The sequence below is a fragment of the Scardinius erythrophthalmus genome, assembly GCF_964197995.2.
Source record: "Scardinius erythrophthalmus genome assembly, chromosome: 16".
Lineage (NCBI taxonomy): Eukaryota > Metazoa > Chordata > Actinopteri > Cypriniformes > Leuciscidae > Scardinius > Scardinius erythrophthalmus.
In genome coordinates this window covers 23,293,365-23,310,712 of record NC_138236.1, presented here as the reverse complement: position 1 = coordinate 23,310,712, position 17,348 = coordinate 23,293,365, and the positions used below count along the sequence as shown (strand labels likewise).

The 17,348-nt window shown below is 38.7% G+C and overlaps 1 protein-coding gene across 2 annotated transcripts in view; it reads left to right on the top strand.

Annotated features, from left to right (window-relative positions):
• ankib1b (ankyrin repeat and IBR domain containing 1b) overlaps positions 1-4,346 on the top strand; it is a 37,181-nt gene extending 32,835 nt beyond the window's left edge. Inside the window, exons 19-21 of one of the 2 annotated variants that reach the window (XM_081389183.1) lie at positions 955-998; positions 1,092-1,310; positions 3,064-4,346. In XM_081389183.1, the coding sequence (XP_081245309.1) occupies positions 955-998; positions 1,092-1,310; positions 3,064-3,072 (272 nt within the window). In that variant the 3' untranslated portion in view covers positions 3,073-4,346. Of the gene's footprint in view, positions 1-954; positions 999-1,091; positions 2,857-3,063 lie in introns of those variants that run through there. The other variant, XM_081389182.1, reaches the window with a different exon arrangement.
• Positions 4,347-17,348: the final 13,002 nt, after the last annotated feature.

Here is a 17,348-nt window from a genome sequence, read left to right as displayed (position 1 = left end):
AAAGCTGACTGAATCCAAATTGTTTAAGCAGTTTATAGCCAAAGTTTGTGTTCCATTCTGTGTTGAGGTGGATTACATCCAAATGATCATTAGAGGGTCTGTAATCTCTTGTGAAAAACAAGTACACTTTCTTTTCAAAAGTTTACTTAAATGGGTTAAGATGAAAGTGATGAACATGTACTTTATTATAACATCTGCAAGTAGAGTTTTGTGCAGGTTTTTACAAGTGCACATTCAATACAATGAAGCACACTTTTTTGTTGCAAGGAATAGTTCACATAAAGTGTGTTTACATGCACTTTAAAAGGTTGATTGATTTCATTGGAAATTTGAACTGAAATTAACTGACCTAGATAATGTAGCTCAGCTTCGTCCATGATGTATTCATCATAACCGGACTGGCCTCAATTGGCCTCGGTCCGGTGCACTTGTGCCGAAAGACAGCGGTGGTGCATTCATTGAGCGTGTTTAATATTTCAAATATTGGATTACGTCAATTAGTGTTATCACTGTACCAAAATTACAGTAGCCGGTACCAATACCAGTAAAAATTTCACGGTTCTTGGTAGTTGGTACCAATTTTGGTACCAGAGCAAAAATTATTGGAACTATTTTACTATTTTAACTATTTGAAAATAAAAATATTAATTTAAATGGGTTTATTATTTATGATGATAATAATTATAAGTAAATAATAAATGTAAACAGCATTTAGCCTTCAAATGCTTAGTAAATAATACTTATAAAAGGATCAAGTGAAAAATTTGTAATAGAATGAAGGACAAAGAAACATACACATTACATATTACAGGTCTATTACACTCATACTACTTAATCCACATCTATTTTGACATAGTATCTGATTGTTTTGTTCCGTCTGTTGCTATAGTTATATCACTGTCAATCATTGCAATTTCGGATTCAATCGGATTTTCCATTTGTCTTGTCTTACAGACACACAAGAAATTGGTGGTGGTCACAGACAGGGCCTACCCATGGTGAGTCGAGACCCTTTTAACAGAGGTTCTGTGGTAGAATGTCACATGTGTTTATCCTCAGCTGACAGTTACGTCTGATCTTTTACCCTACAGCCTCGCAGTTCCCTGGATGAGGATGATCCAAATATCCTGTTGGCCATCCAGCTGTCCCTGCAGGAGTCTGGGATAACTGCTGGCGTTGATGCTCAAGAGATCCTCGCTAACGAAGCATCTCTGGGGGCCATCGGAACATCCCTGCCCACGCGGCTGGATCCGGTGCTGTGCGGGATAGACGTGCCCCGTGCTGCCATGAGCAGCTCCGAGCTGCTAGAGGTGGGTGACAGCCTAAAGAAGCTGGGTAATATCAGTGGCCAGAATGTCCCTCTGCGTTTCGACAATCTCAACAATCCTTCCCATGAGTCTGGAGAGGGCCCCTTCCAAGCTCCTTCGGGACGTATGGAAACCTCTGATTTCGGTTCAGACAACGCCAACCTTCTAGGCAACATCATGGCTTGGTTTCACGACATGAATCCGCAGAATATCAGTTTGGTTCCTTCAGCCGGTGCAACTCACCAGGAATTCAGTGCTCAGTCGGCGAGGATGATGTCAGAGCAGACCGAGTGCGCCATTCCAGAGTGGACAACAGGGGGCGATAGAGAGGCGGAGTTTGACTCCGGTATCGGCGCGGGAGAGCGTGAGCCTGTCAGGCCGACACAGCTGGACCTAGTAGGTCTTGATATGTGTCCGGTACCTCTTTCGTCCATCGAGTTGGGCGATACTCCGAGCGGTTCGAACCCGTGTCACTCCGATACCCCAAAATGTGACTCAGACCCTGACCAGCCTAGCAGTAGCTCCTCTGAATGGGAGGGTCAAGTACACCTTGTATGAAATATTGACTTCACCCACTAGTTAAACCACTTTTTTGACGAAGTAGCTGCCGGATTCTAAACCTGAGGAACAAGATCAATCCTGACAAGAAGCTTTGTATTGTCAGATATGTAGAAATTGAAACCGAGATGTGTAAAGAGGTTGTTTTTGAGTACTCATTCAGTACTCGTGTGTTTCAGGCCTTTGTGCTTGTGAGGCATGTGTTCTTTGCTCCCTAAAAACTCTTTCCAATCCTGGAGTGTTAAACACTTTTAAAAGAGTCAGCAACTGAACTAGAAAGAGATATGAAGATGAGATAGGAAGTGAGGTAGCCAGAAAAATCTACTGTATAGAACAGGACAGTATTGGGTGCGAGTTCCTGTTCTTTTGATTAAAAAGGATGTAAACGATACTGTAGGTGCCAAAAACACTGGCTTGCACATGCCGAGTGGAGGGTGTGCTTATCGTGCCTGCTGCTGAGGGCCTAGTCGCCTTATTGAGTACACTATCCTTCCTCTAAACTAGACCTGTAGTATCAGAGAAGTACACATCAGCATCAGGCTCACAAGAGCTGTGAGGCTGATAATAACAGAAACTAAATGAACAGTAATTGTAGTTGGGGACAACATTTCTTTTTCTATCAAACGTAATCACTGTAATCCGTCATTGGTTAATTCGAATGGAAAGTACCGGCGAGGTTCGACTCGGTTCAGGAGCGCCGCACCAGCTCTGGAAAACGTTTTCTCTCTGCAACTTATCACAGTGCCTTTTCTGTGAAACTTCTCTTTATTTATAGCCTCTCTCTTGTGCTCAGAGCCCGGAGTGTGGGAAGTTCCGATACACATTGTACTTGTACTTTCAGGTGGCAATTAAGCAAACTGAGCTCAATGTTTTTTTAAAAGACATTTTTTATATATGTTCGGTTCCTTTCGCATGCCTCTGGCCCCTTCCCCCAGGGTGTTTTTAAAACAATTATTTAAAAAAAAAAAAAAACGTAAAAAAAAGAATAAAATTTGCGGATTATATCCATCTATACTATACATTGTGTGTTAAGATGTGATATCCACATGGAAACAATGTGTAAAAATCTAATTCTCAGATAAAAAGAAAATCCATAGATGTGGTCCAGGTGCATCTCTGATAGAAAATTATGAATATGTGTATTTTACTTTCGTTTTTTCAAGGCGTACCACTTTTTGAAACCATGTTTTCTCCTCAGAATATCTAAGGTCTCATCTATGGATCATTCGGTAGAGGCTGAGACGTCTCAATGTGGTGTCCAGAAGCTGTTTTAGCTGCAGATTTACAGTACATTTCTACACATGGTGGAGCTTACCCACAGTTACCGTTTTTTTAACGATTAATTTAACTGTGGTATTTCTCGATAATAAATTATGGAAATTAAATTTCTATTTATTTGAAATTGAATGTCCTTAAAAATGAATGAAGATAAAGATAAAGTGGATGACAATGAAAAAAAAAAGCAAAAACAAATGAGCGCCAATATATATATTTTTGTTGTGTATATCAAAATGTAATAACACAGTGCCACTTTTCAATATCTGCTTATTACTTAAAATGCGACTGCTGAAATGATTGTTTAAAGCCATTCAGATAAATTAACAGAATGTTTTTGGTTTGCTTTTATTTTCTTGCGAACACCTGGCCAACTTATCACCAGACGAAACTATCATTTCAGCTAAATCAGAGCAGCACTGAGTTTTAAGCACTTCAGAAAAATTGCACAAAATTAGTTCACATTTCAGCCTTGGAATAACCCATTTTAGCTCATAGGTTTGTCATTATAGTGACGGTTTTAGCTGCGGGTTTGATCGAGCAGATGCCTGATGCTTTGCTGTGGGCTTGATGTCATATGTATGTTGAAAATGACCTTATGTCCTAATGCAGTATTGCATAGCATAAAACTTTACAAAAGTGAAAATGAAGGCAAATCTGTTTGCGAAGTGTTTTTTGGAATCATTCCAATAGTTTGGAGGAGTGCACACATGATTTTTTTCCCTGTATGTACAGTATGTATGTGTGATCAGAATCAGTTAAGCTCAATAAATCGCAGTATTTCTTCGGACTAATGTATATCGCCAAAGGTGGAGGTGGAGCTGATTCAAAAGAAGCATATGGTAGATTTTGAACATCTGTTCAAACATGACAAAAAAAGTGAATGACAAAAGTTGTCCTGTATGTGACAGTATGCTGTGCATTACGTAATTTTAATAAAAATAGATCATGTTTTCTTGACAAAAGTGTCAAGGCTATTGTTTGGGGGAGGGGGGTGGCTTTTGTTTTTGGGGTGAGTAAAGCACATTTTGTAACCCATTACAGATTTTATATTGTTAAACATCTAATCCTTGAAATGGTATTTGCACTTTCATAATCTCTACTTGATACATTCCCAATTTATATGGAAAATACAAATGTGTGATGTTTGGCCAATGAATTGGACCGATTTGAGTGTGAATCTGAATAAAGTTGCTAAGACAAGTTCATTTGTAAAAGTGGTAGTATTCTTTGAACATAACGTGCAATGAAAGCCCAGGTGCAAAATCAACATGCAGAGAGAAAAAAACTATTATTATTATTTATTTGTAACCTCAGACTTGCCTTCAGATTAATTTATTTGTATCTAATAATAATATTAGCTTAATAATATTTGTGATGTATATTTATATAATATAATTTGTATCATATAATAATAATAATAATAATAATAATAAATATCAGAGTTAAATTATAAAAAAGTATAGTATATATAAATCCAGTACAAATAAATCCACAGCTAACTGTGCATTAAGCATGGAGGCAAAGAACCAGACGTGAAGCGGAGTGCATTTAAATCCGTAAAAAATCACAGCTAGCCGTGGATTATCTCGCTTTTACCATGGTCATGTGCCAGCACTGACAACTTCAAGCTGGTTTTGATGTTTACAGTGCCATATTTGACTGGAAGGGTTAAAATTATGGTTATTTTCGTTGGTTATGATGCATTCGATTTAGCATTCTGCCCGCTTTGAATCAGACACAGAGATAAAGTAGTGCGTAAGATTACATTTATTTGAATTAATAAATGAATTATAGCATTTATTAAATTCATCATCGAAAGAGAGAGAGAGATGAGAGATACGTATAACCTGCGCCTGTTCAGGGTCCCTTCTGACAAAGGAAGGGGATCTTATTATTATATTACCGCCCCTTTATCTGCATGTTTCCACCATAGACTGTAAAAAAAGATGGACTACGCCCCTTCACTCTCTTCCATTGGTGAAAAGTGTAGCCGCCAAAGTTCTAATATGGCGCTGACATCTTGCGCAGATTTGGGACCCGAGTCTGCGTAGTAGTGAACGTGAAGTGGAGCCGCGATATCAAGGACCCGCTCACACTCTCGCAGAAACTGTTACAGTTTACTGCAGAACAACTCATTATGTTGGTGTGAAATAAACAGTTATGGAAATGTAGAAATTAAAGTTGAAGCTTCAATTTCCTCCCGAAAATCCCCCAAAAAGTCTGTTGGTGCCTCAGTGACTACTTCGTTTAGCGAAGCTGTCAATCATGATGTCACATTCCCGTTTTTATAGCATCAAATAACTGTTATATGTTATAACTAAGACCCAACTTGTTTAAAAAAACGAACACTTAAACTTACATCAGCGTGATAAAAACTACCTAAAATGACAGGAAACGTCTTTGAAAAAAAAATATTTGAAGTGTAATTTGATTGTTTAGTTTCCATTGCGTCCATTAGACTACATGGAGAGGGCGGGGTTTATGACCTATACTGGGACCAGCCACCGGGGGGCGATCGAGACACTTTGGCTTCACTTTTCAGGGCTTGTGCGGCACGCTTGGTTTCCACCCACGGCGCCACCACTTGGTTTCACAAGCGGTGTGACCAGAGAATGTCTAATAGGAAGAGAATTGGCACTCTCTGGTTACTTCCAATTTCTGGACTGGCTGCAGTAACACGTCTCTGTCCATGCGGGGGGCGCTCGCAGGCGAGTGCAGAATGAATGGAGGTCTATGGCGCTATACCCATCAAAATCCACTTTTCTCAGGATATAATTTTTTGTCTAGTAATTTGAATATTGTATTCGAAAGGAGATGCAAAGAAATTACACATTGCTGGGTGTTAGATTTTTTAGAGTCACTTATTTGTTTTAAAAAGTCTTTTAAAATGTCAATGACGTCATACACATCATACGACCAGAGATACTGCTTTACGGCAATCCTTCAGTCACTCTGGTGCTTTCGCGCTCTGCACGTTCTTTTCTCTCGAGGCATCGACAACACAGCTGACACAGGTAAACACACGTGCTAGAAGAGTTTTTGTTTTGTTTGTTTCTGGTCCCGCTTCGGATGCCACGATGCCATCAAGCGGTATCTCTGGTCATAATCAGTCCTTCACTGACCAATCAGCGTTCATTAGCAGAATGCTAGCGTGTTATGGGCAACAACAACTCAACCTGTAAGAAATCGAAAGGACATAAGTACTCGTTCATTCAACTTTCGACCTATAACCCATGTTGAACTTGCAAAACCTACAATCAAATCTGAGATTTCTCAACGGCAATCGGGTGAAAGAGACACATTTAGCCGTCTAGCCCAATAGACTCCCATTCATTTTGCACTCATGGGTGATCGCCCCCAGTGGAACTCTGGTGGAACTACAACCAAAATTCGGTACTATAGGACTTAATAGAGCTGGTAAGTCCCACCCATCCGTAAAACCCCAAGTGGACCTCTAGGTTAAAAAAAATCGTCAATGCAAGTGAATGGGAGAAAATAATTATTTTCTGGTCCCGTCTGAATTGTGCCATGAATGTGAACATATGTTGTCTGTGAATTTTTTATATAATTTTTCGTGTAAAGAATGCTGTGGGGTTAGCGGAAGGGGCGGGACTTACCAGCTCTATAGGGAGTGCGCAGGCTCCGTAGACAGGCTCTGGTGTGACCAAGCGTGCCGCACAAGCCCTGAAAAGTAAAGCCAAAACGTCTCGATTGCCTCCCGGTGACTGGTCCTAGTATAGGTCATAAACCCCGCCTCTCCTTTATTCAACGGGACTTGAGACCAAGCGGCAACATTCTAATCTGAAAAATGAATCCTACCTGAAAGGAGCAAATCTCCATAGACCCCATGTTAAAATGTCCGTTTTCACAGCATAAATTCATGTTTTTACAGGTTGGTCCCATGGACTTTTATTGTATTTTTCGATAGGTTCCGAGTGCCTGACAACTGTGAGGGGGGTGAATTTTTTTCTAACTCGTTAGTTTAGATCGTATTTAGATATAAAATGTATGACAAATAAGGGCGTGGTTAACTTTGATTGACAGCTGATAACGAGCATAGGCTGCGCCGAGTGGAATTCCTGAAATTTGACGTCTCGGCCATGATCTGACACAACACATCATACCACCTCTCAGGGACGTCACTAGGATTGGAAGAAAGGGGGGGCTTAGCCCCCAGGGTACACTTTACAGCAGGGGTCGGGAACCTTTTTTGACCAAAGAGCCATTTTTTCATTTTTGGATAATGCATTTTTCCAAAAGAGCCACAGTAGGAAAAAAAATTGCCTATATATATATATATATTATTAAAGTTAATATTAAAGACGTGCTTTTTTCAATAAAAAATTCAACCTTAGTAATTATTATTAATATTATTTAATTATTAATATTATTAACAAATATTCAGCAAACAATAAATAAGTTGGAATATGGAATTAATTCTGCAGGGCTTTCACTGTGAGGTTGAGTACCAAGTGATGAGCATATACCATTTTGTGTGCGTGTGAGAGAGAATGAATGCACACAGTACTATCTGCTGTGTTTACGTGAATACTCGACTTAGCATTTTGATATATTTCTGTGTTTATTTGGCCGTTTAGGCGCGCAACCGAAGACAAAGGCTGCTTGTCCGTGTTGCGCTCGGAGCGCGCGCACAGTATCCTGTCAGTTCTCTTTCGCGACTTATCGCGCTTTTAATATTTCTTTTCAATATAAAGCACACCCTGTTCTTTTCTTTCTCATTCATTCATGTTTTGTTTTTAATAACTTTAAACAGAATCGTCAACTGAAATCTGCGCGGATTATCAAAAATACGACACATTTATAGGACATAAAGGGTCTCTGCGGCAAAAGTGAAAGTAGCCTACCAGCGGGTGAAATGTCTCTATGCGCAGCAAAGCACCCGTTTCAATAAAATGTTATATTAAAGTTTATGAAGTCTACTTTTACATTTTTGCTGCTGTTCTAGAATGGTTTTCGCCAGCTTGAATCCCAGTGCAGGAGCTGTAGGTTACCACAGAAACGTAAGCGGTTAGTTGATTGCTGTGGTGACTCGTGACACTCGCGAACAGCACTGAACACGCACTTTTGCCGGTACAACTTTAATATTATTATTATCATAAACTTTTCATTAACTTCAGTAGGCTGTACTACAACAAGGGAATTGTAATTGGTTGCTTTTTCTGCAGAGAGCCGATCTCTGTTGATGTGTTTTAATTGTTTTTCATCGATGGTTTGTTGGTAAAGGGTTAGAGACCTCGCGAGCCACATGATTTTTGCCAAAGAGCCAGATGTGGCTCGCGAGCCATAGGTTCCCGACCTCTGCTTTACAGGGTTTTTCCTGGTTCAAAACGAGGCGGACGTGGTAAAATCCTAATGATGTATTTTAATAATAAGGTAATTAAATTTGTATTTTTTGTATATCATCATGGTGTTTCTCACACTATTTTTGTTGGTGTAGTTTGGTACATCTAGGGGGGTCCGGGGGCATGCCCCCCCAGAAGAAAATTTTGTACATTTTAAAGATAAATTCATTAATCTGGTGCACTTTGAGTCACCCGAAACTATTAAAAATAAATAATCCACCCGCAAACCGCCCATATTCTCTGATTTAGATATCTGCATCTGATCATCACATTACAATTATTCAAATTCTCAGTGTTAAGCATGATAATATGGTAACATATCACACTGAAGTAGGCTGATTTAAAATGAACATTTATTTAAAATAAAAGTTCTTCTTTTGGCAAAATTACATTTCCTTAATAGCCTAAACAGAGGCTTTACTCCCTTCAAACTTAAATTGTCAATGTTTCATTACATCACTGTTTGAAAACACTCCTTTATAAAGGGCATTTTTCCCTAATTTTATTAAATGTTTGCTCCATCTTTCATTTCAAATTCTTAAATTTGATCAATATATTCAATTAAAATAATAAGACACTAGGCTGTTAGTTATACCAATCAAATTAAATAATTTACATTGAAAAATTATAACTGTATTAAATGAGATTATTTTAAATATTTTTGAATATACACATAAGGAATGTTGAAAAGAATGATACTTTATGAAACTAAACCGCCAGTAGGAGGCGGCAGGCGACCGTCTTAATGAGCGAGTCATTGAGTCATTCATTCAAACGATTCGTTCAAAAGGCTGATTTATTCAGAATGAGGCAGTTTATGAATGGATAATTGAATCTTTGACTCAATAGATTCGTTCAAAACGCTGAATCATTCATTAATGAAACACGGCTGAGTGTTGCTGTGAGATGCGCTATTGTTCTGTTGTTTGGAACTATTTTCGCTGATGCTGAAACAGAACAAAAACAGTCATTGCATGTAAGTGACTTAATTTTAATTATTTGTTTATTGAACTGTTATGAAATCAGTCTCGGTTTCAATCTTGATGGCATTCAGGAAAACAGCTCTCTGGTCATGTGTAGCCTAGGCTATATATTGTTTCTTAACTATAATAGCCTATGTTATAAATAACAGCGCGAGCCTCAACAGCGCAACTTTGTTACCGTGGGCATAGATTACATAGGCTATCTATGACCGTCAGTAGCCTACATTATAGGGCTATCAATCGCCACTTACAATAAATGAAATAAAACAGAATCTTCCTCACGTTTTCGGTGATTCCCTAGTTTTTTTATTTTTATATTAAAAATTGTTTTAATCAGGGCATTTGTCCGGATGGGCTACAATTCTCTCTCACTTTTCCCTTCAAAAAAGAAAAAAAAGCGGTATTGTCGACTCGAGTCCTTGTTTTCGATATGTTCGATGTTTGCCTTGATTGGTTTTCCCTGAAGAGAATTACGTTATTGAAAACGAAAGTAGAGTGATGCACGTTTCATTGTGTTTTACCGTGATGAGGGGGGGAGGGGTGCATAGCAAGTTCAACTTCAGACTAGAGTAACGACGAGACGAGATGAATCCTCCAGTTTCTTGCAGCGCTCCGGTCTGCAACGCTCTGAAAGCAGCCACAGTTCACACCAATGCAACGAGACGGTCGCGTGCATCATCTTCATAGCACAACGACTCTTTGTACTTCAGTCCAACTTCCGACTTTTCGGCTATTTTTTGTAGCTGTTTATATCATTTGTTGCGTCTAAATATGAATGAGGATACGGTTATTGATAAATCGAATTGTTATTGTTGTTCTTATTTTCATTTAGGGGGGCTTAGGAACATTTTGGGGTAGCTTCAGCCCCCCTAAAATAGGCCTAACGACGCACCTCTGTATCCTTTCTGAACATTTGTATTGAAATATCATTCATAAAATGGGTTGCTCTGCTATAAACTGCACTAACCGACACTGTAGGAGGACTTCGCTCCTCTTTTTCCGGTAAGTGACATTCCACTACTATTTCACGTAGTTAGTACTATTTTCCAAGATGGCGCCGCCCATACCCCCCATAAACGGCCTCAAAACCGTTCATCAGAAAGTCTATGGGTGACGTCACAGACGCTTTGTCCATATTTTTTAGTCTATGCTTGAGACCAACTAAACAATTTAATTACACTTCAAATATCTTTTTTCCGAAGGTGGTTTCTGTCATTTACTGTAGTTTTTATCACGCTGATTTAAATTCAAGTGTTTGTTTTTAAAATAAGTTTGTTTTTAGTTAGTTATTTGATGCTATAAAAACGGTGGTGTGACGTCATGATTGACAGCTGTGATTGACAGGTTCTCTGAGCGAAGTAGTCACTGAAGCACCAACAAACTTTTTTTCGGGATCTTCGGAGGACTGAGGAGATTGGAGCTTTAAATTTAATATCTAAATTTCTATAATGAATAATTTCACACCGAGAGTGAGGGCGGGGCCTCGATTTCGCGGCTCAACTTCCTGCTCACTACTGCGCAGGTCTGGTCCCGAGATCGCTACTGCGCAGACTCAAGCCCCAAGATGTCAGCGCCATATCGGAACGCTGGCGGCTTCAGTTCTCACCAATGGAAGAGAGCGAAGGGGCGTCGTCCATATTTTTTTACAGTCTATGGGTGTGACCAGTTCTAAAGCAGTGGCAAAAGTTTGAGCAAAGCATGCCAACTGTTCTGTCGTTGGCTGCACAGACGAGAACATTATTTGACCAAAAAAGGTCACAGCTGTCTTATAAAGACCTCAGGGAACTGTCAACTTGAGTAATAGTTAAACATGATGGTACATGCAAGTCGATGAGATGAATCAATGTAACAACAGAGACTACATAAATGAACCCACTAACCATTCAGAAACTTCCAGGTGCGTCTAAAAGTTGCAACATCTTCCTGAGCCTCTCCGTAAGGCAGCACTCCGCTACTGGTTATTTCTGAGATTGGATGAGAACTGAAATTTGAAAGTTGAACATTTTGTAGATGAAAGAATATTTTGAACAGAAATTTCACAGACACATTCTGGGAACACCATAGATTTATATTACATCTTGTAAAAAGAGGCACCACCTTTAAATACAAATTATATTATAGAATTTGAATTATATAATTAATTTGAATAATAATAATAATAATGTGTTTAATAAAAAATATTTTAAGGCTGAGGTTACAAATAAGATTCTTATTTAAAATGAAATCTATGAGGTTATTTTGTGAGCATTTGGCCCTCTAGTGGGCAAAATTGGAATGACGCTTTCAGGCAACACAAATTTCAATGCCTGCTTTCTTGAACTGGTAGAATCTAGTAGACCACAGCATTTTAGCATTCAGAAATGGGCACTTTAGGCACATGCATAATGATAGTTTTCAGAAAAAAAGGAGCTGGGTAATGTTGTATAAATCCATGCATAATTTATGACTATTTATTGGATAGATGCCCAGGGGTCAGAAGTTGGGGGAATACCAGGAGGTCACGAGCACAGAGGCTTTACTGAGCCAAATGTCAGAATTTGCAAACTGCTGTTGAATTAGGGCCCGTTTTATGAGGGAGGATCAGAGATCTTGCGATGTGAAGGTCCTTTTTAGGACCAACAAAGATTAAGGTAGTAGTACTGCAGTGGACAAAAAACATTTTTGGATACTTAAGCCACATTTAAAAATGCATGAAAAAGTTTGCTTTATATTTTACATAAAACAATATCAAACCAAATGGCATTAATTTTGAAGAGAGAAAACACAATCGCACTTCTCAAGGAAAGTTTGTTAGGTTTTCCACTAAAATGATCTTGGCAGCAGTAATAAAATGGTTCAGAAAAGTGAATTTTGTTCTAAAATAATAAATGTCTCTACATATGACATTCAGAATAATGTGAAACATTGCAAAAACGTAATGATTAAATAATTGTTAGAGTTTTTGTTGATGTTTTTTTAAGCCTATAATTTTGAATACTTAATGATAATCTAGTTTATTTACACTTCATGCTTGATGAAATGTGATGCATCCAAATCTACAGTATATATAGGATTTTCATATTTGTATACTGTCACCTCGAATTGTAAGATCTTCCAAATTAATTCCTTATTGATTTACATTTTTACTGACGCTTCATTATAAGTTACATAGAAAAAAGTGACAATGTCTACAGTGACAAAAACGGTATTGATACACATTGCAGCAGCTGATGAAAGAACTTTAAAGCGCTATAATAGATGATGCCCTTGCGGTCCAGTAGAGAGTAGTAAGTTCCCAGAGAACGAGGGAAGAGTTTCGACTCTTTTCTTGGAATCACTCTGGCACGAGGGCGTCTGTGTTACTGGCAAGCGTTGTTGGCACTCTCCATCCCAGACTCATGGAAGCAATTCAAGACATCATTTAGAGGAGGAACTCAGAGGTTCCTCAAGAGGCCATTAAAACATGTCAGCAGAACATCCTGCATTAGATTCCCACAGTCAAAGCAAAGTCAAGGTAAATCATATAGTTCTGAAAGGCATGTGAAATTGCTGCTAGTGTATTTCTGCATTCATGGACATGCATCCCTGATGTTTTTATGGGGCTATTTATAAAGGCCTATGTACTGTATGATTACAAATAGTTTGACAGTCATTTGTTTTGTTCTCTGGTATAGCACAAAGCCCTTGGCGTGTTTGGAGGTTTCACTGGCTCAGCTGGAATTGATTTCAAAGAAAGGATTTCACTCCGTTATGGAATTCTAGAAACAATAATTTTCCCATGAAAATCTCTTTGAATCTAACTAGGCTGAATCGTTGTCTTTCATGCAACACTCACCCATCTAGTTTTTCATTAAATAGGTTTACGTTTGGAATCGGGTATTTATTTGTTTACTTTCTAGTCACCGTTACGATTCAAGAACATCTTTAAACTTCAAAGAGCCGCAGTGAACTGAGAAGTATAAGCTAGTTCTTGACCCTTACTAAGTGAATCATCTGTAATCTAGAATGAAGGTTTCTAGACATGTGAATGGACTTTCTGAATGGTCTCTGTAATATGAGAGATATGTCTGAGTGGTTAACCCCGAGACTTCCTCGTGAAGTTTAAACAGATAGCCTTGACAAGGCATCTCGCTGGAGGATGTTATTGTAAGGAAAATCCGAACCTAAAGCTGGCCGTGAGGCATCTTTTGGTCATTACGCAGCAGAGAAGAGCAGCCGGATAAATGAATAAAGGGTGAATAAGAATGAGAACTTGTCTTGAGAGAATTAAGCAAGAGGAAAAACCCCAATGAGCTTATCTGGTCTGTAACAGCAGCATTTTGAGATTAAGGAGTAAATATTCCATGAATACGTTTTTATCGTGTATCAGTATAGATCATTTTGTTTAGTGGGAGGAAGTTGCTATTTGCAAACTGATGTTGAATTAGGGCCCATTTTATGAGGGAGGCGATGTGAAGGTCCCAATTAGGACCAACAAAGATTCACTTTCGATTTGGTAATAGCAGTAGTGGGCAAAAAACGTATTTGGATACTTAAGCCACATTTAAAAATGCATGAAAAATGTTGCTTTATATTTTATATAAGGGTAAGTGTACCCATTAAGCCCACTTTCAACTCTGAAGTCAAAAAAAAAAAAAAAAGAGAAAATAATATTTTATGTTGCTCAATATTTTAACCAAGACAGTGATTTGTTACTTCCCTGGCATTTTTTATTGCATACCAATCACATTTGGCAATGTTGAGTTAGCCCCACCCATGTGCATGCTGTCTTTGGTGTTTCGGGACCCCCACATTTCTGCAATTTTCAGCCATTTCTTTCGTAACTATATATATATTAAATAAGAGATAAACGCATTGTTTTTTGTATATGAACAAATAGTACTTTATCATTTTATATAATTTTCCTTTAAATGGAAAGATGAGTTTTATTAGCTTGCGTAATGTCCTGTTGCATAATTCTACATTTTGTCAGTTCTTCTTGAGTCTCTCCATCTTTGTCCGACTCCGGTTTGAACGAGAAATTTGAACGGTTTGAAATTTTCAGTGTGTCTGTGTGAGGTAATTCCATAGACAGTGTATAAACTGGACACAGCGACCCCATAGGTTTCAACGGAGACAAGTGAAGTCAATTAGAAGCACTCACTTCCTGATGGTCGAGCGTACTGCGCAGACTCAAACTGAGCTTGACGACGTAGATGTGACGTGAGCAACCCGTCTGTCGGAGAGTGTGAGTAGGAGGTGTCCATGAGCTCGGAGCAGGAGAAACTTTTGCTAAGTATTCTGATTAATTACTTTGTCATTTTGCCTCCACGTCCCCCCGATTGCCCGCGAGCTTCTCCTCTTGTCCATACGGTAATTTCTCTACTGTGCGACAGAGAGTCGCGTGGTTATGACGCAATCGTTTGCCTATTTTTACAAAAACTGCATCTACGGGGCCATAACGTAAGATACAAGGTAATGGAGCCTTTTATACATTGTCGTGTTTCTTTAGAAATAAATAATGGACAAATGGAGTCTTTAAACGCCTCAGATGTAAAGTTATTCGCTGTCAAAGTAACGCCAAAATGAATGGGAGTCAATGGGATGCTAACAGCAGGTGATGGTCCGCTAGCCCAGTGGTTCCCAACCTTTTATTGTCTGAGACCCCCTTTTTCCCAAGAAAATATTTTAGGGCCCTCCCCCCTTATTATTTAATGATATTATCGCTCTTATTGGCTAGCAGCAAGGATGACAAAATATGTTGTTTTCAAGCAAACGGTAGGCTATGTTTATTACTATAACCAGATATGTTTATGCACAAATAATAGCCTATAGCCTAATATTGAAAATACAATAACAAAAACATCAGTGGGCCATTTGTAATTTAAAAACGTAAGCCTAAGAGTAGCCTATAAATTGGCCCTATTTGAATCGCAATAAAAAAATATCAGTATTCACACTGGTGTGTAGGTAAAAAAAAAAAAAAGAATGAATAGCCTATATAGGCTATTACAAAATTACTGCTGTCTGGGACCCCAATACTTGCATGTTATTTGTGAGGCTTTATCAATAAGTGTGAGGATCTGCTGGTCGTGAGTAATTTGGTCAATGGTGGAGAGATCTTTAACAGGGTAAGACATCTTTATCATCCTCAAGGGTCAGTCTGGCCCATTTGTATTTGTTTTTTAAGGCTGTCATGGTTAAAATCCCATTTTTGGTCAGCCAGGCCAGGGAATGGATCAAATTAGCTAATGTAATATGATCGTTCTCCTTAAAGCATGCATTCCTTTTTTTTTTTTTTTGCGCTATAGCAATTGTTAATAAACATGCGTTTGTTAACAGAATAATGCGTCTTTTGGAGCCGGAATTACTTCTCTGTGTTTGGCTATGACGAGTCACGCAGGTCAAGTACCACTACTCCGCAGCGGCGGCAATCCGAACCAGTGTTAAATAGTCCCAATATAAACACTTATTATAGGTGTACCATAGTGATTCAGAATAAGACAAAAACACGGTTTGGAAGATGGATTCATAATGAACTCACTCATTATATACATTTTGTAAATTTTTAACATAGAAGAAGTTACGGACGACTTGAATGCTCATTACTCAAAACTTTTCAAAATATGACGCGACCCCCCAGAGAGCTCGCCGAGACCCCCTTGTGGGCCGCGACCCCCCTGTTGGGAACCACTGCGCTAGCCAATGCCGGCGCCCGGGGAAACTTCAATATTTTATGAAACTCTGCCCCCCTGGGTAATTCGAAGATGCTAACACACAAGCTCTTGAAGCTCCGCCCTCTGTGTGGGGAGCAGTTGCTCATTTGCATTTAAAGGGACACACACAAAAACGGTGCGTTTTTGCTCACCCTCAAAAAGTGACAATTTTACCATGCTATAAAAAATATCTGTGAGGTATTTTGAGCTAAAACTTCACATACATACTGTGGGGACATCAGAGACTTATTTTACATCTTGTGAAAAGGGCATTATAGGACGTGACTGAATGCCAATGTGCATTGTGCCTATGGTGCAATGATTTTTAGCGGAAGATCAGCGGAAGAAAGTTTGGAACAGTATGAAGGTGAGATTTTCTTTTCTTTTTTATGTGATCTATCCTTTTAAGATGTTATGGATTATAAACAGCAAATTACTAAATATAAAATATAATGTGGTTTTGTTGTGTTTCCCTTTAAGCATTCTTTTCCATATAGTTTGAAAATGGAGCCATGACTACATCACTACCAGCCTCTGAATAAATTCAGCCTCCATTTCAGCCTCAGAGTTCAGAATGAAAATCAGTGAAATCAGCCTCAACAACTGCCTGCGTGGGAACAGGTGGTTTTCATCTCAGGTAGAAGATCTCAATAATTGCTCCTTTGGAGTTGTAGAAAAAAAGGACAAATGTTGTATAAAACATTGTTAAAAATGTGTTACCTTTTTCTTGCAAAAGTCCATTGTTATCCAGGGACTTTGCTTAATTAGGTTAATAGGCAAGTCTCTTCAAAGACAGCACAGACACCATTAGGGTAAGTGACTCTAAATGATTGTAATTAATCCCAGTCCTAAGAACAATTCTCATGTTGTTATCATTAATATAATGATTTATATGATGCATTTAAAAAGACAAATTTGTTAATAAGGCACATAATTCTTGCTCCGTTTCAATCAGTCACAAAGCTATATGAAAAAGAAGTGGTGAGACTTACATCCAGTAGTTGTCTGGAGCAGAATGAATGATTTATGGGCACTCCTTTGAATGCCATTTTGGTTATCTGACTCTTAAATTTCTCAGCAAAAATAAGTGGCAGATTTGGTGGGAAGAAAAAGCAAAAGTCTTCTAAACACCAACTGAGTGGCCCAGGGGTAATGCCAAGCCCCTGGAGATGGAGCCCAAGATGT